This window comes from Dreissena polymorpha, chromosome 3 (assembly GCF_020536995.1).
Source record: "Dreissena polymorpha isolate Duluth1 chromosome 3, UMN_Dpol_1.0, whole genome shotgun sequence".
NCBI classification, from domain to species: domain Eukaryota; kingdom Metazoa; phylum Mollusca; class Bivalvia; order Myida; family Dreissenidae; genus Dreissena; species Dreissena polymorpha.
In genome coordinates, this window is record NC_068357.1 from 176048 (window position 1) to 201628 (window position 25581).

Below are 25581 nucleotides of genomic sequence, written 5' to 3' on the forward strand. Positions count from 1 at the left end.
CGTATACGCGCCCTGTGAGTGCTGTCGTAACGCATGCAGATTAATAGGACTTATTAGTTTTCCGTCGAATTTAAAATCCATATAAAAACCTGTGAAATACACTGTCAAGGTTGTTGGCATGCATAAGGATTAATAGCGTATCACAAGTTCCCCGTTGAAATTAGATCCATATAAGAATCTGATACGATGCGTTGAAACGCATGCAGATTTATAGGGTTTCATTGGTTGTCCGTCGAAAGTAAACTTTATGAGAATCTTAGAAATGCCATGTGAATGTTGTCGAAACGCCAGCAGATTTATAGGGCTTTATTATTTTTCTTTCGCAAATTAATCACATATAAAAACCTGAGATATGCCTTGTGTAAAGTTTATCGGACGCATGCAGATTGTTCGGGCTTCAGTAGTTATCCGTAGCATGAAACCAAAATCGGAACCTGCTCAGACTTTAGACCTGGACGCAGATGATTAGGGACTCACTACGTTTTAAATGCAATTAAGAGATTATAGCACACGGGATAAAACACTTATAAATCTTCAATGCTGTCGGAACACATGCAGATTGATAGGGCTGCAATAGTTTTCCGTCGAAATCAACCACATATAATTCAAAAAATCTTCTTAGATTGTTTAGACGTAAATAAGGTGTTCATACCGTATTAAATGGAATAAAGCCCGTATAAGCATTAGTTTAATAATATCTTTTAATATAGCATAAAGACCGTATAAGAATACGGGAATGTCAACTGGGTGCAGATTATAGGGCTTCATTTGTTATCAATTGCAATTTAAAAACATATTGAAACATCTGAAGGTTGTACGGATGTATATAAATATAGTTTATTAAATAAACATCATACCATAAGCAGACATATAATGTTTATTAAATGTTAATTAAATAAAATTCAAACAATTAATAGTTGTAGTCGGCATCTATATAGATCTGTTCCGGAGAATACACCTGCATACAAATTGAAAATACTCAATTTCCGATGATGCATACACACTGGGATATACACGCAATGACAGTCTGCTCTATACGATCTGTTATGCACGTGTTTTTCTTTCATTGTCTAACTCATGCATTACATTTAAATTTAAAGGTGGTTAATCACATTTGAGTATCATTTCAACATGACCAAACTTTATTATCTCATATTCTAGATATCTATTATCTTCTATTGAAAAAAAATACAAGAATTTATCTTAATTTTTATGCCTCACAAAATGGCATGATTCAAACAAATATTGCTACCTTTGACAATATCTCATAGTGAGGGAGATAGTGCTCTTATTGACATCTGAGCTAACCTTTCTGGTAAAGAACATTCTAAATTAATTATTTGATAATTACTACAAATAGTGCAATGTTTATAGATACTATAAAATGTGATGGATTCAAGCAATCAATAGATGTGATCAAATGTGATTAACCATATTTAAAACATAAATTCAAATAAGATATAAATAACTTGGAGGTGGGTAACGTAACAGTCGCTACCTTTAGTACGTTGGCTGACTTGACAGTCTCTACCTTGAGTACGGTGGGTAACATGACAGTCGCTACCTTGAGTACGGTGGGTGACGTGACAGTCGCTAACCAAAGTGACTTTTAAACAGTAGTTAGGAATATACAAATTAATTTAATCCTTGTATTTTGGTACTTAAAAAAATATATACTTACAAGTGTAAAATTATCAAAGTGTTATATCAATGGTATTTAATAACATGTTTTGGTGGCTTGCATAATTATCGCTGACCTACCTTGCATTTATTCCTCAATTATGGTAATTTGAAATTACTTTGACTTTAAATGCTCAAAAATGAAAATAAAACAAATATGCTGGCTGGCCCTTGTGAAATCTAAGTACAGTACGCAACATTGAGAAATCATTGCTGATGCCAGTGAGAATTATATTTGAGAAGGTAGCAACAGTTGGCTGTTCTAATCTTTTACATTGTAGGTTCTAGTTGATTGTTTAGTGTTTTAAGGAGGTAATGCCAAGGACATACATTCTAGATTTATATATTTATCCTTGGTATATACAAATCTTTGTTTGCTGCACATTTTTTTTTATAGTTTCATGTGTTACGCAACTTTCATCTTCGATATATATCTTCTCTTCAGGTATACATAATTATCGTAGTATAGGTCACTTTATGGTTTAGATAATTACTTATTAAAATATTAGAGTTATTTAGTTACAAAGACTGTTCTGTTGCTCTTATCCACAGTTGGTATTCGAACCATATATATTTAACCAGATTTGTGCAAAATAAGGTGATTTTATCTCAACTATACACAGTCGGCAAATTAATTAGCACCATTTTTACAAACAGAAGCTTTTGTGGGCTTTTCAAACATTAACTCATGTGAGATTTTGAACTGACAATATACTGTTCTAAATCATAACAGAATATCAATTAAATGTATTTCTTTGTAAAATTTTACTAAGCAAGGTAATCATGCTATTAAACAGCATTGCAGTTTACCTATACATTTTTCAAAAGGTCAGATAGCTTAATTGGAAGAGCAACCTAGGCCAATATCAAATGATCAATATCATCAGATGGCTCATGGGTGGATTCGGGTTCGAATCCCGATCTGACCTTCGTAGGTAATCCTGTGGTTGCAAGGCTGGCAACTGATACTGTGACAATCTCTTTTGAGCGAGGTTTTGGGTCAACAGTTCTGTTCATTAGGTCACATGAAACCCTTTAATATGGTCCGTTTGTTGTTTAATTGCTGATTAACATAATAATTAAAAATTCATTTCCATTATTTTTTTTATACCAGTGCCTATAGTATATTATTTCCAGTCTTTAAGAACTCCACGTTCGTTCTTCTGTTAGGATGTGCCTATAAAATTTTTATTTAAAAATCATCTTTATTAAAGTTTTTTGTTAGTTTCTTCTATTAAACATTAATCGAGCTCGCTTTGATGCATGATAAGTTGGCTCCTTTTTCCTAGTTCCTTATTCCATATTCGAATAAGGAACTGCTCCTTTTCCTTATTCACGCGTAATATATGTCTTATAGGGTTTAAAAGAACAATAATACAAACATTTCTGAAGCAAATAAAAACCAAATACCTTGAATACATTTACTTTATGTATTACGTTACATATTCATGTTTCATCTTCGCGCTTGCATAGGATTTCGTGTTTAAACCGAACCGATATTTTCTAATTCGAATACTAACTTCATATCAACAAAACCCAAAGCATATACTATTATTTTACATGTATGTGATAAAAAAATAAAACTTGTACATTTAAACATGTTTTTATTAATTTATAATCCAGTTCCTTATTCGAGGCTGAATAAGGAAAAGGAACCAGTTCCTTATTCCTCATTCAAGCCGAATAAGAACTGGCATTTTCTTTCTTAAACATCAATGAAATTGATCCAAAATTAACCACATATAAATGAACATATTATTTATGTATTGGTTGAATATGTAAAATTCTAATTGCAATACATTTCTACTAAGTTTTAAGTGATGATTATCCAGTTCTTTATTCAGTGTGAATAAGGAATAAGGAACTGGTTCCTTATTCCTTATTCAAATCGAATAAGGAACTGGAATTTTCTTTGTATAAATTATAAGTCGAAATGAACCAACGAGACGAATAACTCAACGAAAATTATTGTAAATGTATGTCGGGTGTAAAAATTATTGATTGCAGTACATTTCTACTTTGTTTAATAGTAACATAGTTCCGTATTCGGGTTGAATAAGGAATAAGGGACTGGTTCCTTATTCCTTATTCAAATCGAATAAGGAACTGGAATTTTCATACTGAACAAAATATTGAAATGAACAAAAGGGACTAATAAATCAATGAACATCATTGTAAATGTAGGTTGGGTATCAACAAACATTAATTGCAGTACATCTCTATTAAGTTTCATAATAACATAGTTCCTTATTCGGGTTGAAACAGGAAAAAGGAACTGGTTTCTTATTTTTTATTCCAATCGAATAAGGAACTGGCATTTTCCCACTAAACAAACTATTTAAACGAACCAAAGAGATCAATAAATAAATGAAAATCATTTTTAATGTAGGTTGGGTATAAAAAACGCATTGAAATCGCTTTGCATCCCTTATCATATCCCCTTGTTACTGTATAGGTATAAGAACGGAATGGGATAGCTAAATCATGACCGGTATTCGGAAATCGGAAAGTCTTCTCTAGAAGTTAGGGTCAGAAAAAACTTCAAGAACTGTATCAGACATACAAATTAAAAAAAATCTAACATTAAACATAGCTCATAATAACTAATATATAGCTGTGCTATTCTAGAATGATCCGAATTTAAATATCCGAAAGTATGGCCTCTGAATAAGGAATTGGCGTAAAGGTAGTTCCTTATTCGGAAGCATGTATTTCTGAAAATCACTTTCGGATATGTTATATTTAAGATGTAGTGTGGGTTATTTAAGCATGATTATGTTATATGGACGGATTCTGTCACATTTTTTTTATATATTTTATGTCACTATTCACGCTGAAAACAAGTATTATGAAGAGGATAATTAGGATATGGTATTGCCTTTCTCAAACATAAATTAAAATTAACCAAATAATATTAACAGTCGATGAAAATCGTGGTATATGTAGGTTCGAAGTTAAAAATATTTATTGCAATATATTTGTACCTAGTATTATTTAATAATAACACAGTTCCTTATTCAGTGCGAATAAGGAATAAGGAACTGGTTCCTTATTCCTTATTCAAATCGAATAAGGAACTGTCTTTTTCATACTAAACAAACTATTAAAATGAACCAAAGAGACCAATAAATCAATGAAAATCATTGTAAATTAAGGTTTGGTATCAAAAACATTAGTTGCAGTATATCACTTCTATGTTTCATTTAATGATAACCTTGTTCCTTATTCGGATTGAAAAAGGAATAAGGAACTGGTTCCTTATTCCTTATTTAGATCGAATAAGGAACTGGCATTTTCATACTTCATAAAATATTAAAATGAATTAATGAGATCAATAAATCAACTAAAGCATTATAAATGTAGGTTGGTTATCAAAAAACCTTAATTGCAGTACATCTCTATTAAGTTTCATTTAAAGTCACTATCACGCTCACCAATACATACGGCTACTGTATTATGCTATATAAAAACATTCGACAACAAGTAGTACCATACGATGGTTAATTACAATAGGAAGACCCTAAAAACAGGAACATTGATGTAAAAACGTTATATTACAAGCATTCGGCAAGTTTTAAGCATCTAATTATCTAAATATAGTTCCACGATGTACACTACTTTCGCTTTCGAGTCAGGATCGGATTCATTCGGGTTGCGTTCATTTGCATAATTTATACAAGCCATTTTTGCATTCGCTAAGTTCCAGTTACCCAGAATTCATTTGGATTTCACAGAATGATTATTCATGAGAGCTACGTCATGCTTCCGACGCTTACCGTATCCAATCTCGTGTTCGCCCGTAAATGTTCGGATATTTAACGGGACATATAAATGGAATTATTTGTGGCCACAAAAAAATAAAAACGAGCATTTTGTATCTCGTTAAATCAATTCTACCAGACAACATCTAACGTTGAAATTTTGCATTTTGCTAAAAGGAACATTGATTTTTTATGGATTAATTTATTTAACGAAATATTCGATATTTTTGAGCGCGATTGTTACTTTAATGATAGCCTAGTTCCTATTCGGATTGCATTCGAATCGAATAAGGAACTGGCGTTTTCATACTAAATAAAATATTAAAATAAACCAAAGAGACCAATAAATCAATGAAAATAATTGTAAATTTAGGTTTGATATCAAAACATTATTTGCAGTACATATCTACTATGTTTCATGTAATCATAACCTAAGTTCCTTATTCGGATTGAAAAAGGAATAAGGAACTGGCTCTTTATTCCTTATTCAAATCGAATAAGGAACTGGCATTTTCTTACTTAAACATCAATGAAATTGATCCAATATTTACCTACATATAAATGGACATATTATTTATATATTGGTTGTATATGTAAAATTCTAATTGCAAAACATTTCTTCTAAGTTTTAAGTGATGACTATCCAGTTCCTTATTCAGTTTAATAAGGAATAAGGAACTATTCCTTATTCAAATCGAATAAGGAACTGCTACTTTGATATTGACCTGCTACAAAGGTGTCTGATACATAGATTATATCTGTTTAACAGGCTTTAACATCAGTCAATGATAAGGGGTTCGTCTTATTACTGGGGACCAACTATAAAGTCACCTTTTTCGGTGAAAACAAATCAAGATGCAACACGATACACAACAATTCATAGCAATCTGAAATTAATTTTAATACAAAAGCAACAAAACTGCAATAACAACATATGTTTCAAATATTAAGTGAAAGTGCTCATGATTTACATGTGAAATGTCGTAAACATAGTGCATTCCTGTGAAAAATGCGTTTCAGTGATAACTCGATTATAATTTAGTATTTGAGAGAGAATGGGGGCATGCAGGTATGATGAAAACACGACAGGTTAATGCCTAACATATTAAATATGTAAGGTTCAGCACGAATAAAAATAATTGCTCAGAAAGTATTGATGTTAATTTATTCCAGGCCTACAAAACGATAGGGCACATTCCTATGGAAGACGTACGAGTATACAATAAATTCCGTACATATAAGTCACTTAACATATCAAATAAAGTTGGTTATACTTGACTAGTAATAACAATATATTAACAGAGATCAGTATTTGTTATTTAATATGTTTGAGAGGACATGGTCTACAAACGTTCAGTAAATTGTCTATTTTGTAGTAATGTTCTTGAGCATAAACATTGACTATACAAATACTGTGGTTCACATACATTTTGTTATAGTTTAAAATAATGCTCTTGGTTACGAATTTTATTAAATTATGGCACAACAGTACTCTCATTTAAATGCACGTGTTAATTATTTCACTCTCCTATATAACATTCCTCATTATCATCTTCTCATTCAACATTAGAATCACCATCATCAACTAATCATCACGTAAACATTATAACATCTTTAGTATTATGATCAAATGTACGCAAACAAAACAATTTAAACAAAAGCTTTGCCAAAGACATCCCGCAGTGCTCTATCAAGAGAGTTAGAACAGAATCTCCACAAGGTTCATTAAACTAACTAAGGTATGTAAATCTCATGACAATTTCTCGACATAAGTCTTGAATTATGTCTGCAACCATAGAAATCACGAAAAACATGACGAAATAATGTGCATATAAACCATACGGTCCCCTATCCATATTCTTATTTAATCAACAAAGATTAAGTAATTGTTGAGTTATTGTAGGATCCAGCTTTTTTACAGATGGGACAGACGGACGACCAGGGGGTAACCCTATAATCCACTCCAGCAGGGACTAAAACACGACAACGTTCTACCAACGTTATATTTAGACAAGATGGCACAACAGCCCTCGGTCAATCTCATGAAATATGTAAATAAAATATGTAATGTGCGAACTTTGTGATATTTTAGTAATAACTGTGGCTTAACCAGAGGTTTTGTACTCTGTATGACACACCTTTGATATTGCCATAGACGATTGTAATAACACATTACCGTTTTTATTAATAATAATATACTGATAAACAAGTAGCTTATAGGGTGAGCTAGATTGTTACCCCAGGGTCATGATTTTAACAAACTTATTAACGGACCGCCAATGAATGTCGCACACCAAATACCAAACCCCATACCCGCCAATCAATGTCGCACACGAAATATCAAACCCCATACCCTTGGAGTTTCAGATAATATTTTTTTAAGTTGTTAACTTAAAAGTCTATATAAATCATGTGACCCCTGGAATGTGGTTAATTTTGGCCACATGATTTGAACAAACTTAGTATTTGATAACTATTCAATATTAAACAATATCTAAAAACCCTGACCCTTCCGGTTTCAGAGATGATGTTTTACGTTATTCATTATTTATGTTCATATAACAAAGCTTGTCTTTAACACAGGGTTATAATTAACACAAACTTAGCAGAGATGCAGAGGATCATTATAAAATGTGAACTACCAATTAACAAACCTTAAAATCTTGTGGTTGCAGACGATAAGAGTTTTTAAAGAATTAACTTTACACATATTAGGTAAACCAGTAAACCACTAGTGCGGCGCGGTTTTTTTCTGGACCGTCAACCGCGATTGACGCAACAAGAAAAGTTCTAAGATAGTGTATTTTTTATAATTATTAGTTTATATTGACTAAAATATAACGACTGGTATATAACATTACTTGAAAAAGGTTGTTAAAATTTCATATTTTCAGTATATTCGGTAATAAATTTTACTGGGTACAGGTACCAGGTAACTACCAGTTAGCTATAAATAACGCAAGCAGATTGATCATCATCGTCACGTGGTTAACACAGGAAAGCAAATTGTGCACGCGTAGTGAATTGTATATACCGGTATTTTATATGTAAAATGATCAATTTACTTGCGATATTTATAGTGTGTATATCGTTATGTCACCTATTTTCGCGATATACGTTTGATTTCACATCGCGAAATTTTATTACCGAATATACTGAAAATATGAACTTGTTTCAAGTAATGTACCAGTCGTAATATTTTAATCAATATAAAATAATAAATGTAAAAAATACGGTATTTAAGAACTTTTATTTTTTCGTCAATCGCGGTTGACAGTCCCTTTAAAGTAAATATTTATTCAAGCTATATTAATCATGTGAAGTGGCAAGTTTTGGTTCAAAGGGGCAAGATTTGAACACATTTGAAGAGGATCAACGCATGATGTTTCACGCATAATATTAAACCCCTGGCCCTTGTGTTTTCAGAGAAGATTTGTGAAGTTTTCATTTTCAAAAATCTATTTTAGCTCCTTTGATACTTTGTACTTATTCAACAGACTAAAACGTTCAGAAAAAAAATGAAAAAATAAGGCCCGGTGATAATTTCTGAAAAGTACTCTTAAATCTGCCAAGAAGGATAAATCTGTAGGTTCAGTAAGGAACGCAAGCACAGACTGACGGACGACGAAAAACAGGTTTCTCAAAAGCTCCCCATGAGCACTATTTGCTTTGGTGAGATATTGCAATTATCATACAGCAACAATACACATTTATAAACTTTTGAACAATAAAGCAATTCATTATAACAAAATACAGACACTAAACACTAAAAAGCATAAATGTCAATTGTAGTAGTACAACAAATAAACGTTCGAGTAAGATTCAATCGCTCTCGTAACGCAGCAACCCGGAACACTTCTGGACAATGAAAATAATGGTAACATGATAGATAAGAAATTCAGACGAATTTATTAAGAACTATTTTTGTTCATGTAAGATCGAAACTGAATCTTAATTAATCCGAAATCTCACAGAAATACGATGCAAATCAGCCACATCGTCTATGAATTGTTTATATAGCTTATCATCACCAATATCATCATCATGATTACCATCAACACCAACAACAACTTTCTGAACACACCAGTCAGAACCATTTCCTATTGAGGGTTTCCAGGTATATATAAGAAATCGTGTCATCTTGACATTTTTCAGCCTCTCCAGTTTGTGTTTGTATCCCTCTATTGACTCAGTTAAAGGGACACCGCATTCAAGTTTAATCTCAATTCTCTGAGTACATGCAGACAGTATGCCCACAATATCGCTTAATGGGAATGTATACCCTTCACCACCCCAGTAGATATTTAAATACTTCAATTATTGAGGTAGCTGTATGTCGTAAAAATCACTTACATATAGTGTAAGCATTTGCAGTTGTGAGAGCGATGAAAAAGACGGAGATATCGTATGTTCCTCTTGTATGTTCTTCCGCATATGACGAAAACCACTCATACTCAGACTCTGGATATTCAGACCTATGAGAGCCTCCCATAGTTGTTGGCAGGTACCACTCGCTTCAATACTTAAGCATGTAATATTCAGACCACAGCCAGTCTCCAATAGACGGGGAACGCCTGCACAAGAGAATTTTACACAAAGCGTTTCCAGATTTGTGAGCGATGCTAGTGACTGCGATAACGACGATATGTGATCCAATTGACCTAAGTTACAAAGACTCAAACACTTAATATTCAGACCGTGGATAGCCTCCCATAGACAGGGATTGTATTCAGAGACTTTAATACTTAGCGTTTCTAGGTGTATGAGCGATGCCAGTATTTGTGCTAACGCCGATACATGATGCACTATCAAACCTGTTTCTCCACCACTCAGACTAAGACTCTTAATATTTAAACCATGCAGGGCCTGCCACAGACCAGGAGTGTCATTGTTCACGATAACATCAAGCTTATCAAGCTGTTTGAGAGACGAGAGGGACCTACACAACGCCGATACATTTTTCACTTCCAAATGTTCTCCACTTCCATATAGGCTGAGACTATTTATATTCCGACCACACAGAGCCTCTAACAGATCTGGATGGGCATTCACGTCAATAATAATAGCTTCCATCTGTGTGGGCGATATGAGAACCTGTGATAACTGTGAAACATGATTTACTATTACGCCCCTCCACCTACCCTTCTGACTCAGAGTCACACTCTTGATATGCAGACTGTGCAGATACTCACACAAATCAGGACTGATATCGTCCACGCATACATCAAGTGTCTCCAGTGATGAGAGTGATGGAAGTGACTTATATAAGAAAGCTACAAAGTGTGAACGGCTCATTATCGTGTATTCCACATTGATACGCAGCAATTTGATATTCAGACCACGTAGAGCCTCCCCAAAACCATGTAGAGGCTTCCTAAACATGAAACTGTACCGAGAAAGTTGCACGTAGAATGTATTGTTAAAACCCGTCCTTATATTTGTCGATATTTGTTCGGTTGATTCTCTGACAGAGCCCTCTCCAGTCGATGTAATATAACAGCTAGTTAGCTCACACTGCACCTCATGATCGAGTGTCAGTAGCGTGCTGAACAGACTGCGTAGCCAGGAACTGGAACATTTGACCCCCAACAAGTCAATGTATTGTATTGAGGGCAGGACTGGAGGAGGATCTCCACACCGAGCTGGCTCTGCATGGTTGAGAACAATCACGACCGGAAGTTCTGATGTTACCAAATCGACAGAATCTGAAAATATGATTAAATGCATACTGATAACAAAGACACTAAATGCATTTAAATTTGTTGACATTCGATTTACAATCACAATCAATGTTCAAGGATTTGAAACATGTATGTTAATGAACAGTCGAATAAATTTAAGCCCATTTGATTAAAAAGTATGTAAGTACTACTGTTTGGTTTGAAATAATTTACACTTTTATTTTTTGCGTCCGAATGTTTCTTAAGTATAACTCAATTTCACACTGAAATACTTCAACGTTAATTATACCTTCGTGGGAGTGTACTATTTAAGCGGTCATATATAACCTATTAGTGATCAAATGCACACATTTTCAAATGTTCATAATATAAAATCATTTCATACCATATATGCGTTATATGATATTACGTCTAATATCTCCCATATTTTTAATCAATTATTTAAACACATTTTTGTAATTTTACTTGTTCCACATGCCGACATCAAGTCTTTTCTGCCATGACTAAACCATTAGAGCGATGATCGATGATTGATTCATTTGTGAGTTTAGTGGTTATCATTAACATATTGGGTAGGGAATCAATACGACTCGATATTGAGATTGGCTCTTTTTATGACAGTTGTTAATGTGAAGTGCATCAAACTATTAATAAAATGAGCTGCGTTTTGAGAAAACGGAGCTTAATGCATGTGCGTTAATGCATGTGTCGTCTGAGATAAGCCTGTGCAGTCTGTGCGCCTAATTATTTGAGCCTTGTTATGAAAAAAACTGGACTTACTGTATGTGCGCAAAGTGTCATCACATATTAGCCCGTGCAGTCCGCTTTTATGGTATTTTTAGTTTCAAGGAAGTCCCTCCTTACCGAAAATCAAGTTAAGGCGGAAAGTGTCGTCCCTGATTAGCCTGTGCGGACTGCACAGGCAAATCTGGGATGACACTTTAAGCACATGCAGTAAGCCCAGTTTTCTCAGAACAAGGCTCAAATAATTAGGCGCACATTTTCAGAGTCATTAACCGATGGCTTGCATCCGCATTTTCTTTGCTAGATTTTCCATATGCTTTTTTTCACGGCGGTTTTGTATATATTTGGCTTAAAATTGCAATTTAAGATCAAGCCAACAAATCTCCTTATGACCATAGTTTCACATAACATCCTGTCATATTTGTAAAGAATAAGATTTTAATGTTCGCATGTGTGAAAATGAGAACTCATTCACATACAATATTTTCATTATTCCCATCAGTGACTCATCATCTTTGTGCTCGATATTTATGTATGCCCACTCCAAAAATGGCTAGTCTATGTTATAATGAGGTATGATTCTATATGGATAGTATAATCGTATACAACACTGCGTGATGCGATGGTATGTTAAACGGTCAGGTCCAAGTACACGGAGAATCAAACACAATAACAAAATACGTCATTTAGTTGCTAAAATTCCTATCATAACATATGGTGCGGCCATTTAGTCAAAATGTTAATATCGCATTATCAAAATGAACGTTAAGGAAAGTAAGTTTTGAATTAATTTTAAGATATCATGCCCTCCTGTGTGACTTATGAGCTTCACATACACATACACGTGTGTTAGCAGCTCGAATATGTTAATTGAGAAAGCCATGCACGTGAATAAACTTTGTAATGTGTTTTCCCCAAAGCAAATGCGCATAAGTATCTGTACCTGTATGTGACTAGTATCCCATTAGCAATTCATCATTATTTTAACGGATCTCGTTAAAATCCATCGATGTTTCGTAAGCCCAAAGAGTACAAGCGTGAGGACCCGATGACACGATAAAATTGTACAAATTCAAGGTCTGTGAACGCAATATTACGCTGCGAGATCGCGAAATAAATATATCGCATTGTAATCCCATAATATAGCAGTGATATTCCCGTTCTTTACCTTTAAAGGTCAAACAGTCAAAAAGCGAAGATCTGAAATCACACTATCATTGGGATAATCTTGGCCGAGATTGCGAAATCATGATGCAAGGTAAAATATAATAATGGTGCGATATCGTGAAAGTGATTCCACCATCTCGCGCATCATTATATTGCAACCTCGCAACTACTAATCAGTGTATGATTATGGTTAACACTGGATAAGGGAATGCATATCGTAGAATTCAACAATTATGTAATGCTTGTTAAAATACATATATGTAAATAGGCGAATACATTTGCATTAATGCAATATCTTGAAATAATTATAGAAGATTCTAACTTGTGTTTTCTGTTTGTTAGCAAAAGGTGGTGGGTCAGAAGTTCAAACAACATTATATGGCGACCCTTCCAAAGATTTACGGACTGGTTTGAAATAACCATAGATATTCAAGAGTATTTTTGTATAAGTATTTTTGCTAAAGTTTACTCGAGAAAAAAATTACTCAATTAGTCACATTTTACTGAACTTTAACAAATTAAGCATATTTTAATTATCGATTCATTCGGAAACACCACTAAGATATTTTATTTGCACTATGGTGGTTAAATGGACAAGTGTTAATCAAGAGAACAAGCCGCTGTTCTGGGTGAAGCAGAATTTGCAAAAGAAATGGTCAGCATCCTTGAATTGAACTAGTAAACGAACATATTTTTTACTACATAGCACAGTGAAATGGCTGCTTCGTTTCGTGTCATTAATTTTTGTTGTTCTTCCAAAGGTTGACAGAAAGAAACAACAAATAGCACTTACGCAACACTGGTAATTTACGATGTTTTATGAAAATAAAACATATTCCTTAATGTTCCCGTTCTCACCTTTATTTATTTATCCAAAGGCCAAAAAGTCGAAACGCGATGTTCCGAATTCATTCTCTTGATATAGTATTTGTATAGTCTAAGCCGAGAATGCGATAACATGATGCGAGGTCAAATAGAACTATGGTGCGATATTGTGAAAGTGAACTCACCATCGCAACGTCGCAACTACGCCATTGTATATGATTTCGGTAAACACTAGATTATGTTAATAGATAACGTATAATTCATCATGTATGTACAAGTATTTAAGGCAACTGTGTTGCTGTTTAGCATATTTGAATAAAAGTGAACACCTGTAAATAAGTGCAAGATCTTGAAATAATTATAGAAGCTAGTAAGTGTTTGTTGTGTGTATTTAAGCGAAATGTGATGGGTAACAAATACAAACGACCCTTTCCAAGATTACGGGACTGGTATCAAGTAACCAACGATATTAAGAGCATGTTTGTATAAGTAGTTTAGTGTAACTTTACTAAAAAATAACATGTCTACTTGAGTGAATTACATTTCATTGAACTTGAAAGAATTCGGCCATATTTTGATACGCGAAGCTTGCAGATATACTTCAACATATGTACATTTGTCTTACTGGATTGGTAAAGAGAACCAACCGCTGCACTGAGAGAAGCAGACATTTGCAAAAGAATAGGTCAGCATATTTGATTCGAAACATTACAACAACATGTATTTCAATCAACTCGCAGAGTGAAATGGTTCCTTCGTTTCGTGTCATTACCTCTCGCTTGAGCTAAAAGAGATAAACAATTAATGGCTCTAACGCAAAACCTATAAATTACGATATTTTTTGAAAGGCAACACATTTCTTAAACAAAGGGAATGCTATCAAAATACCGATCGGCTAGCTCTATCGAAACATCGCCGGATAAAAAATGCGAGGTTTGTGTATTTAGATTACTTACACGGCCACCGATCGTGCATTTTGATTTGTCAATTATTGTAAAGACCATTTAGCTCGTACCTTTAAATAAAAAAGGCAGTTGTCAATCATACCGTTTTTTGTCAAAAGGAGCAAAGCCGCAGACGACAGTTATGTAATAAACATTAAACAATAGTATTGGTCATAGATTTAGTTATTAGTCTGCACTGAGAAGAAGTTATCTTGGCGCGAGGAGTTTTCAACGCAATACTCTGACCGGCGCACGCCCTTTTACTTTAGCAGTTGGGATGGTTTGTATTTAGATATAAATACAGTGGATGGTCAGAAATGACCACGTATTGGTTAATGGATGAAATGTATCATCAGAACCTTTCTTTCAGAATGGATTTTTTGGTTGGTTAAATGACATGTTTAAATGACTCTCTACCTCGTCAGAACCATGGATAATTTTTTTATTGTATGCTGCTACCCGACATTGGTCAATTACGGTCCTTAATTTTCTCACTTACAAGATCCGTCAGCTCCTTAAGATGCATGTGTCTAAAACGTTGACCTATTCCTGACGGATCTTTAATTGTAATGCATGGTAATACAGGCAGGGGAGCTGATTGGATTGCTTTCGATCATTTTGGGTCAATTACGGGGCACACTAACAAAATGTTCCTCGTCTATCTTGCACTCGCCTGAAATTGTTTGACCAAGCTAAGAATTTTCCGTTACATTGGAGCCCGAATACGTGGTGATCATAGTCTGACAGGGAATACTCTCTGGGATCGACAGGAGGGCATCTCTGTATATGTAAGAACAATACCTGAATGTATGAAACAGGGCGCTGAAGATCGTTGTTTGTTAAGTTTGTGCCTCCAGTTCAACAGAGGGAAGTGGGGTGATTTTGATATTTGTTATATGATCATTCCCACTAACCCAACTAAACGAAATACACTTCTGGTAAAGGGCGTGCATTGACAGCAAATTTCATGTTCTTAATTCCGGTACAATATAATGGTGTAGGTATATTTTGTATGCACTCACGTTGGAACAAAGTATATGGTGCAATTTGTTTTAACTCTGCATCATAGCGAGAAACACAATAGCAATGAGAATAAGAGGATAAACTCATAGCCTTCATATAAGAGCCTTATCCTTGGTGGAAGGCAGATTTTATGCTTCCGCATTTAACACATTTTCGGTTATTGCATATAAATAACCATTAGCTATCTGAATCAGAGCAGCGGCAACATGTAGCAAGATATGGACACTTCCCCCACTAGTCGTTTCTCCATTGCCATGACAGCGATAGAATTTGCCCGGGCGAACGGGGCTGGGTCTTATGTCCAGATGTTGTTGTTTCATTCAACGCATAACTCATAATAACAGAACTTTATATTATAAAAGTGAGATTGACCATCCGCAGAAAACCGTCAGCTGGTGGCCCAAAGAGCTCAATCCATTCTATCTGTGTAACTTCTTAATTACAGAGGACTGCATGAAAAAAAGTACAATTAAACATGCAATACATTTTTCTGGTGTCTGACGGTGGCAGGACCTGGTACACAACAACTAGTTGAATGACCACCTAGTGAGGACAGAGATAAGTGTCATAAAATGAGGTGTGCAAAAATGTGCATCTTCTTGCAAAGAGAGTAAGTTGGTACTCCTCCACTGGTCTGGCTTTCCCGGGTATTGTTGATTTGTGCCAATTCAAACGTTACAGTACACGAAGTAGACACGGGTACATTCATTTCAACGCAGACTGTACCGGGTGTATGCTAGCAGCTACCATGTACTAACAAGCTGAAGTAAAGATGGGTCCCGATAAAAGAAGATCTTAGGAAAATGTTGCCCCAGGGTGTTCACAAGCTTTATCAATAATGTTACATAGTGACCTAGTTTTTAATTTCAACTAACAACGTTTTGACCATATTTTTAACCACTTTGCAATATGTGTGGCCACAAAAATGTTCACAAGCTTTCTTTTTATTTTCACCTCGTAGCCCATTTTTGACCCTAGCCTACTTGGTACAGTTTAACACAAGGCCTATATATAATTGTGACGAATGTTCTGAAAAAGTTGCATGAACTGTGGAGTCAAATGAGTCAAGCTAAATGTTTAAAGACGCACGATGAAAAACGGACAAAAGGTATTCACAAAACCGAGGAAACCATAACACTAAATTATTGTATCCATTGACTCGATCCGACTTAAAACTACGGTGTGTAAAATACATTTTAGCTGTCAGGGTAATACCAAAGACACAATTATGAAAGTAAATCACCGAAATAGGATTCGAACATTTACAAAAAAGGACATGATGAAATCCCGCAAGTTTTGGGACGTTCAAAACGACTTTTACCAAATTACAATGACAATGCAAACTGAAGACAAACATAAAACCAAAGCTATGCATAGCGGGTGCAAACGCTCGGCTATGGGTGCAGATTTGAATAAATGAAAGCTTGTGAGAAGAAAAGGAAGAGAGGACAGTTTGACCTTTGACATAGTGACCCAAAAATGGGTGTGACGTGTAGAACTCATCAATGTGCATCTACATATGAAGTTTCAAAGTTGTAGGTAGAAGCACTTTGATTTTAGAGTCTATGTTAAATTTTTACATTAGAAGTCAGAGTGATTTTGACCTTTGACCTAGTGACCCAAACATGGGTGTGGCGTGTGGGTTCATGAAGGTGCATCTACATATAAAGTTTCAAAATTGTATGTGGAAGCCCTTTGAATTTAGAGCCTATATTTAAGATTTAAATTAGAGGTCACAGTGACCATTGACCTAGTGACCAAAAAATGAGTGTGGTGTGTATCACTCATCAAGGTGAAGCTTCATATCAAGTTTTATAGGTGGAAGCACTTTGATTTTAGAGCAATGTTCTGGTTTTAGCACGACGCGGACGGCGGACGGCAGACGCCGGATGGCGGACGACGAGCTGGCTATGACAGTACCTCGGGTTTTCTCCGAAAACAGCCGACCATATCACTGACATGATAAAAAAGAAAACAAAATAAAATACCGTTAAACAATTGCCTTATAATGACTGTTCAACAATATTCTATTTTCTGCGTTGTTATCTCTGTTTAAAGATTTATTGATGAATCCCTGTATAAACACAATTAGCGAAATTAAACAAGAGCGTCAAACCCTTGGCCACTCAGCTAAAACAAAAAATAACTGCACTTTCTGGGCAGCTTTTGCAAGATGTTTTTACCCATTTCACGACTTTGGGCAAGATAGTTTTAACAATAATTTTCTGAACAAGTTTCATGATACTTGGGCTGAACATGTGACTTATAGAGTGTTGGCAATGTTTTGCTGTAGCAATGTAAGGAAAACTGCAGCACTCCTGGGCCCCATTTTAACGGAATGGAACCATTTTTTTAACTCTGCCGGGCAATAGAACAAATGTTGTGAATAAGTTTAATGACATAATTCAAAAACTGCAAAGTTAACAGTGTAAATGAATTAAATTTCATCTGCTCGCCACCTGGAGGCATTGTTTACAAACGAAAAATAACCATTTCCAACAAGGCTTAGAACTTATGGAAAATTATCCAGAAAAAACTGTGATTGAAGAATGTAAGAAAAACTTTCAATATAACCTTTTAATGAAAACTACCCTGCCCCCTAACGGCCATGTTTTTCTACGGACCAGAACCGAATTTACCTATATCATTAAAGCAAATGATCAAATAAAGTTTCGCGATGATTTGAACAAAAATGTTTTAACACGGTTATCACAAGTCATATAGGAATAAATGTCTCGCCCAAAGTTACAATGCATAGCAATGGGCCGGAATATGTTTTCAAACATGGCCGATATACTAGAATAAATATTTTGAGCAAGTTCAATGATGAGTTCACGAACAATCTTACTGTTTGAGTGTTAACAAGGTTTCACTTAAGCTAGATAAGGAAAACACAACCCAGCCCCCCTCTGGCCGCAATTTTCTTCAATGGATCAGAACGATTGTCGAACTCGGGCAAAACATCATTAGAACATGCGTTCTGTTTAATGAATATTAGACTAAAGTACGACTTCTTAAGCGTTAACTAAGTTTACTTTGACCTATTGACATAGTGTTTGACTCCAAATAACCCAGTTTCGAACTCTGACGACATATTAATGGCACACATGTTCTGATCAAATTTAATTAAGATTTAATAATAAAAATCGCATCTAGAGTTCAAAAAAAATATAACATATTTACGAAAGAGAACGGAGGACGATCGGTGGGCGAAAGATAATTATAAAAGCTAAAAGTAAGCGTCACAATAGATCTAGCTAATCTGTTACAATTTTGTCCGAATGTATAAACTTAGAAATGTTCCATAATATTGTTTTAAATTGGCGTATTTGTATTACCTGCTGTATTTATTGACCAACAGTGCCCGTGTTAAATATATCATTTTTAAATAAATACCTACAAACTGTTCATATCAGACTGAACTCCTTGTCGTTCGGCGACAACATTATGTTTAACACTACATACCATGTGTAATTATATTGTGAATAATTATCAACTTTTAATTATTTAAATACATAACAATATAGTTTTACCTTTAAGCCATTGTGCCATTCCTTCTAGACGTAATTTTTTGAGCTTGCGGGGCGACAACAGGTTTAACTCAAAATGTGATTAAGGCTATCCATGGGCAAGTAAACGCGGTATATGCAATGACTTGACATTGGCGGTGTTTATAGATCAGACACGATTTAAATATCGTCTGTTGTTTATAACAATAAACATTATATATACAGTGTTAACAAGATTTCGCTTTAGCCGTTAACGAAAAACTGCCAAGCCCCCAGGTGAATATGTTATTTTTTGTGCAATGGCACGGATTGATTTGGTTAAATAGGCCGATATACTATTAGAACAAATGATATGAACAAATTAAATGATGATTGGACGAAAATGTATTAACAAGGTTTCACTTTAACTAGATAATGAAAATGAAACAGTCTCATCCCATTGGCCGCCATTATTTTTAATGCGCCTGAACCATTTTCGAACTTTGCCGATACATCATTAGAACAAATGTCCTGCTTGGAAGAGATTTGACTAAACATAAGAAATCTAGAGAGTTAACATTGTTCGTTTATTTGACCTAGTGACCTAAAGTTTGACCCAATATGACCCAGTTTCGTAATCTGACGCGAAATCAATGGGACAAATGTTCTGTAAATGTTTTTGAAGAGTGAAAAATAATGTGTTACGTGCGTAAATGTCGACGAAATACAAATGATGAACACCATATGATCATAAAGTCTCGACACGAGCAAGGTATGCGCAACAAAAAGGTGAGCTAACAAATAAGTTAAAACCTATTTAGTTTAGCTCGATTGCATCGGATTTCTTAAGCTTATTAAAACGCTCTTTAGTCCGCTATCTTGATGGAGCTATTACTTGGTTTGTTTGGGGGAGATCTAAAGAACGCTCCCGCATTGGGGATCGAACCCGTGAAAGAGTTAAAGAGCTCACAAATTAGTGTCATATAAGATGTTGTTGAGATATTGTTCGAAAACGAACGTATGAATATACAAAAAAGGGATAAAAAATGTCAACCACACATGAATGCGCTCTCTTGCAAGTCGATACTATTTAAACATATTAGACTAAATGTTTCACATCCACTATTAATGAGGATTTAATTAAAAATGTATAATAAATGTGTATCATATATCTGAATAAATTATATATTACAATCAATTCTAACACGGCACGCGACTTGTTTTCTAAAGACAAAGAAGGAAATCAAGTGTGGGTTATTCTGCAATAAATTATGGGCGGAGCTTAATGTTTCGAAAATAGTTCCGAATAAATAAAGAAAATATTGCAGTAAAATGCACGTGCTAAATCCCGCTCTAAAAGAAATGTAATAAATGAAGCATGTTTATAAATGTAATGAAACAACAAATTGTATATTTGGTGATAAGTGACATAATCACGCCTACAAACAATGTTATTTGTTAAGAAAATTAATTAAGAAAACATTTATAGCATGTCAGCTTTTCAGTAGCATCAACAAACGTGACGTCATTTACGATTGTTGTTCTCAATGGGGTGACGTCATTTGCAAAATATTTATGAATGAAAACTACGCCATCTGTTTGTACATTTCAATGACGTCACTAAAAAGTGAACTTTGTACTAAGAAGGGCGGAGTATTGAAAAATATAGTTCACGTCCAAAAGCTGGAACCAAATCAATGAGAATCGTGTTAGAATCGAAATGATATTTTTCTATGATGGTTTGTTGTAGAATAACCCACAGTAAGGAGTATAGATGCTTCGCACTCGTGATTTAATTCCTACGCATCTATACTCCTTACTGTTGGTTATTTGACAACAAACCATCATAGAAAAATATTATTTCTTAAACAAGACATGTTTAATAATCCTACATTCTTTGTATTAAAACTGCATTTTTCAGTGAAATGTTTCCTATCTGCCGATCATAATAGAAATATTAGTTTAGAAGTTGGTATTAACTCTGCTGGTCTACTCGCAACGTAAACAAGGTGATGTACATGTTAAATTCCAATTAATTAAACCAACAGAATCCATATTGACACGTGTAAAACAAGTGTGTACTTACAAAACCATTTATATCAGACTGAACTCCATGTCGATTTAATTACCAATGTTTGCTAAAAACATGATACAATTGGTAACTATATGCTGAATATTAACGTTCATTTAGTTTTAGTTATAACATATAAAATAATTTACCTGTAAGATATATGTCATCTCCTTTGTCATTTACCATTAGACGCAATATTTTCAGCTTGTGGCATGACGCCAGGTTAAACACAAAATCGCCTCGTGCGAATGGACGCAGCTTTATTTTTGCTTGATGGACAGTCGCTTCAGAAACTAACGGTGACCCCATCGAGAAAAAAGTCAAATTCAATGACTGGATATTGGAGGTGTTTGCAGACAAGACACGAAGTGAATATCGCATGTTGTAGTACGTAATGGAAACGTGACTGAGTTTCGGCCATATGGTATTTTGTTTGCCGGCTTCTGCCTCTCTGATTCCAGTCTCAGTGATATTCTGAAGCTCACAAGGCCAATCGTCGTAAAATCTGCAACTAGCAACGTGATATTCGTCCATCAAACCTGACAATGCATTCGCAGCGATGGTGTTCATCCCACACAGGAATATGAACACTTGAGATAAATCAAGATAAGAATCATTGTAGCGTTTCAGATATCCGGCCACAACGTCATCAATGACGTATGTATTGCATGCAATATAATATGCTGCGAGAAATTCCTGAATAGTTTTGTGAATGAATGAGTTCGAGCTTCCAGTCCTATTTTTATCTTTCCTGTTTGTTAATATTCCTGCCTTGAGAGCGAATGTCTTACATAGTGTGAACTCTTCCCCAGAAAAGTAGTTCGATAATGCTATGTCACTAAAAACAATAGATGTTTCTCTTTCACATGAGAAGAGCAATTTACAAGCTGCAACAGCAAGCTTATCTAAGATTTCAATGTTTGGCTGTAGGTAACTTGTGTTAGAAAAACAATCTACAGGTGAAGGGTTTGATATATTAAAATAACCAGTTGTACTGGTGGTCTTTTTACAAAGACTTTCAAGCAAAGAAGTGTATAATGCACATAAGGAATATTCTTTCGAATGTTCCCCCTCTTTCATCGTGTCGACCCACGTGCAGATGACCAGTATGTACAACATCGGTGAGGATGATAACGATTTAAGCTCCCGTTTTTCAACAAAATTTTGAAATTCCTTGACAGTGTTGTCCAGTTCCTTAGTGTCGTCAATTATGCAACCGAGTATATTTGCACAAAATATATCCGGATCGCTTACACCCTGAATCTCCATCAGAATGTCGATTTGAGAATTCTTTATTCGTCCATCAGCCAGTTTCCATGGTCGAGCTGTTGTGAGAACCGTGACTTTGTCCTTCGGCAATCCTGTCATGGAAGGTTCAGCTAGGTTACAACCATCAGGTGCCACCCATTCATCAAGGCCATCCCGAACTACGAGGCATTGTTCAGTTTCTATAATTGTTTTTAAAAGTGTGTACACACCGTCAAGATCATCTTCAGAGTACATTTGATCAACGAGCTGGTCTTTAATCATCTGACTTATATCCTTCTGTCCCCGCACATTTCTCAACGAGATGAAAAATAGGAACTTGAATGTTTGAATTGTCTTCAAGTCATTAAACGCTGTATTTTTATTCGGAGCAGTCAATATAGGCTGATTTTTATGGCACCAATCATGAACTAACTTAGCTGCAAAAGTTGACTTTCCTGAGCCGGGTTCGCCTTGTACATAAATGCGTCTATTTGAATGATCGTGTTTGTAAAACATTTCTTTGTAAAAATTTACTGGTTCCTCTATTTTGCGTGAACCATCTTTCTTAATATCGATTCGATGTATTTTAGGCGTTGCATATATGTCTGTTATACGCTTATCAAGACTCTCATCCAAAATTGAAAGAGGCACAAAGCTAGAGTTGTCATTGTAGTGTTCAATCAAACGTCGACGGAGATCTGAAATAAAAATTTAGCAAGGTATATTCTGACAGAAGTTGCGTTGCATGCTCTTTTATTAAGGTAAAAGTGTATGCACGACTAAAATGAAGTGAGTCATAGGCCCTACATTTAAGTGGCTCATCTGATTTTGGGAACTGAAACGTATTGGCAAATTGTGTGATGTTTCCCAAACCATTTTGTAATTTGGACGAGATATCACGAGCACAAAATATCTTAGCAAGTTGCATTTCGACTGGACAATAGATGTGTACACAATACTTTACTTTTGCCACATAAAGAAACGTGCGCACCCTGATGGACATATTTATTAACTGATTTACACCTGACTATACCGGTCATCTGATTATGCATCCAACGGCCAGTGTTTGTCACGTCGAAAGCCTTTTTTACCCGTGTGATGCGGTCATGAGGCAGTCATTTCGAGGTGCGCAAGTAAAAAGCAAATCAATATTCCTGTTGTCTCTTACCACCTACGTCATAGAGTCTTTTTGTGGCTAAAGAATCTGGATTCAGTTTTTGCATTTCATATGATATATGCTGCCCACGTTGATACAACTAATAATAGGGAGTTGAGGTTTGTTTTCCTGGAATAATTAGAAAATCCTTAAAATAAGTTGTATCCCCAGAAACAAAACCTTAAACGTATGTATCACTAACTAAATAACAGCTAAGTACTTACAACATTGAGGTTGTAATTACACAAATATATAGTGATTTGAAAATAACATTTTCCGATCATTCTGTTTATGCACTTTCTAGCGTACGTCAATTTTACATTCAATAGGAGTAATAAATAACGGAATATCAATTCGAGGTAAACGCAAGTTTTAAACTTGGGAGGAGCGAATCAAGTATGCGAAACTGTCTGATTCTGGAAAAGTGCGCTTTTGATTGAAAGTAATTAATGTGTTGGACGTGCGCAAGTGCAGTTGTGGTTAAGCATAAGTTTAAAATAATTTTCGGGTGTGAGTTGAATGGGATTGTACATTTGAAGCGTCCAAAATGTAGTAGAAAACATGTGGGTCAAACATGGGTCACTTCCATTGACTGACCGTTTTACACATGTTGGACTGTATACGTATTGTATGGGAAACCAGTCACACAGGGCGATCCAAGTGTGGGTAATGAACAAGAATATTATACAACATGCACAAATCTTTACCTGCGGCCTTGCGATTTCAGAGATTTTTTTTTAAAGTATTCACTGTACATTTATAACAGAAACAATATACATGTAGCTTCATGTTTGGGCCGTTTTTGAACAGGGAAATCATTTGAACAAAATTGTAGGGGAAAACCATACGAAATTTTAGAGAAGAGAATATCATTAGCAAAATAAATCTATTTATATGGAGGCATGGCTATTTAGGCCATTTATGTATCACGTTTTTTTTGTTCTAAAATATGAATATAATGTTATTTATAAGCAACTTAAAGTACAATACAAATTCCAATATACCTTCACAGGATTGCTCATAGTTTGATTCGGTATGCTGTCGAGAATGTTCATCAAGTGCAATTTTAAGTTTTTCAGTGTGTTCATCCAGTTTATCTTCACAGTTTTCAGTGTGTTCATCCAGTTTCACTTCACATGTTTCAGTGTGTTCATCCAGTTTCACTTCACATGTTTCAGTGTGTTCATCAAGTTTCACTTCACATGTTTCAGTGTGTTCATCCAGTTTCATTTCACATGTTTCTGTGTGCTTATCAAGTTGCTGTTTACATGTGTCATTGTGCTCCTTGAGATCATTCATATATCGTTGAATGGACTCCCTTATCTCGTGAAGAGTCTTCTCAGCTAAGTTTTCAACTTCCTTCAGTTTATCTTGGACAGCGCCCAGTAAATGCATCATTTCTTCTGTGGTTATCTTCAATATATCGTTTTGTAGCTGTATTGGAGAAAGAGTACATTAGACATACGTTCATCACATCCTTTCCATTGCAGAAATGAACCATAAATTGACTATTTAGATTTTTATGCTTAATGAACAAATATATAATTCGTGCTCTTAATTTCATCGTCCCATTCTACATCAACATCATAATAATGTATAAAAGGTGCCTGGTATGCTTATCTTCAGCTAAATACTACAGCGCGTTTGTGGTGTAGCTTTAATAACACATGTAAGAAATTCAACCTCTTTCTGGGGAATACATCGATACGATTTGTCATTTAACAATATTACCTTTGCTAATTTGTTTACAGCCTCCTGTGATGCGACGTCATGTGCAAGACACGTTGGGTCAT

The 25581-nt window shown here is 35.0% G+C and overlaps 3 protein-coding genes across 3 annotated transcripts in view; all 3 read right to left on the reverse strand.

Annotated features, from left to right (window-relative positions):
- The window catches only part of LOC127874948 (uncharacterized), a 175170-nt gene that overhangs the window by 85903 nt on the left and 63686 nt on the right, over positions 1 to 25581 (reverse strand). The gene's annotated exons all lie outside the window — the stretch shown is intronic.
- LOC127872701 (uncharacterized) overlaps positions 6588 to 25581 on the reverse strand; it is a 436069-nt gene continuing 417075 nt past the window's right edge. The window contains exon 2 of the mRNA XM_052416035.1: positions 6588 to 7579. The gene's annotated coding sequence lies outside the window, so the exon portion shown is untranslated. The remainder of the gene's footprint in view (positions 7580 to 25581) is intronic.
- On the reverse strand, positions 9565 to 21615 carry LOC127872705 (uncharacterized). Its single transcript, XM_052416041.1, has 2 exons — positions 21534 to 21615; positions 9565 to 11146 (listed from the first exon to the last, which is right to left on the reverse strand). The coding sequence occupies exons 1-2, from the start codon at positions 21568 to 21570 to the stop codon at positions 9759 to 9761; spliced, it is 1425 nt and encodes a 474-aa protein (XP_052272001.1). The 5' UTR covers positions 21571 to 21615; the 3' UTR covers positions 9565 to 9758.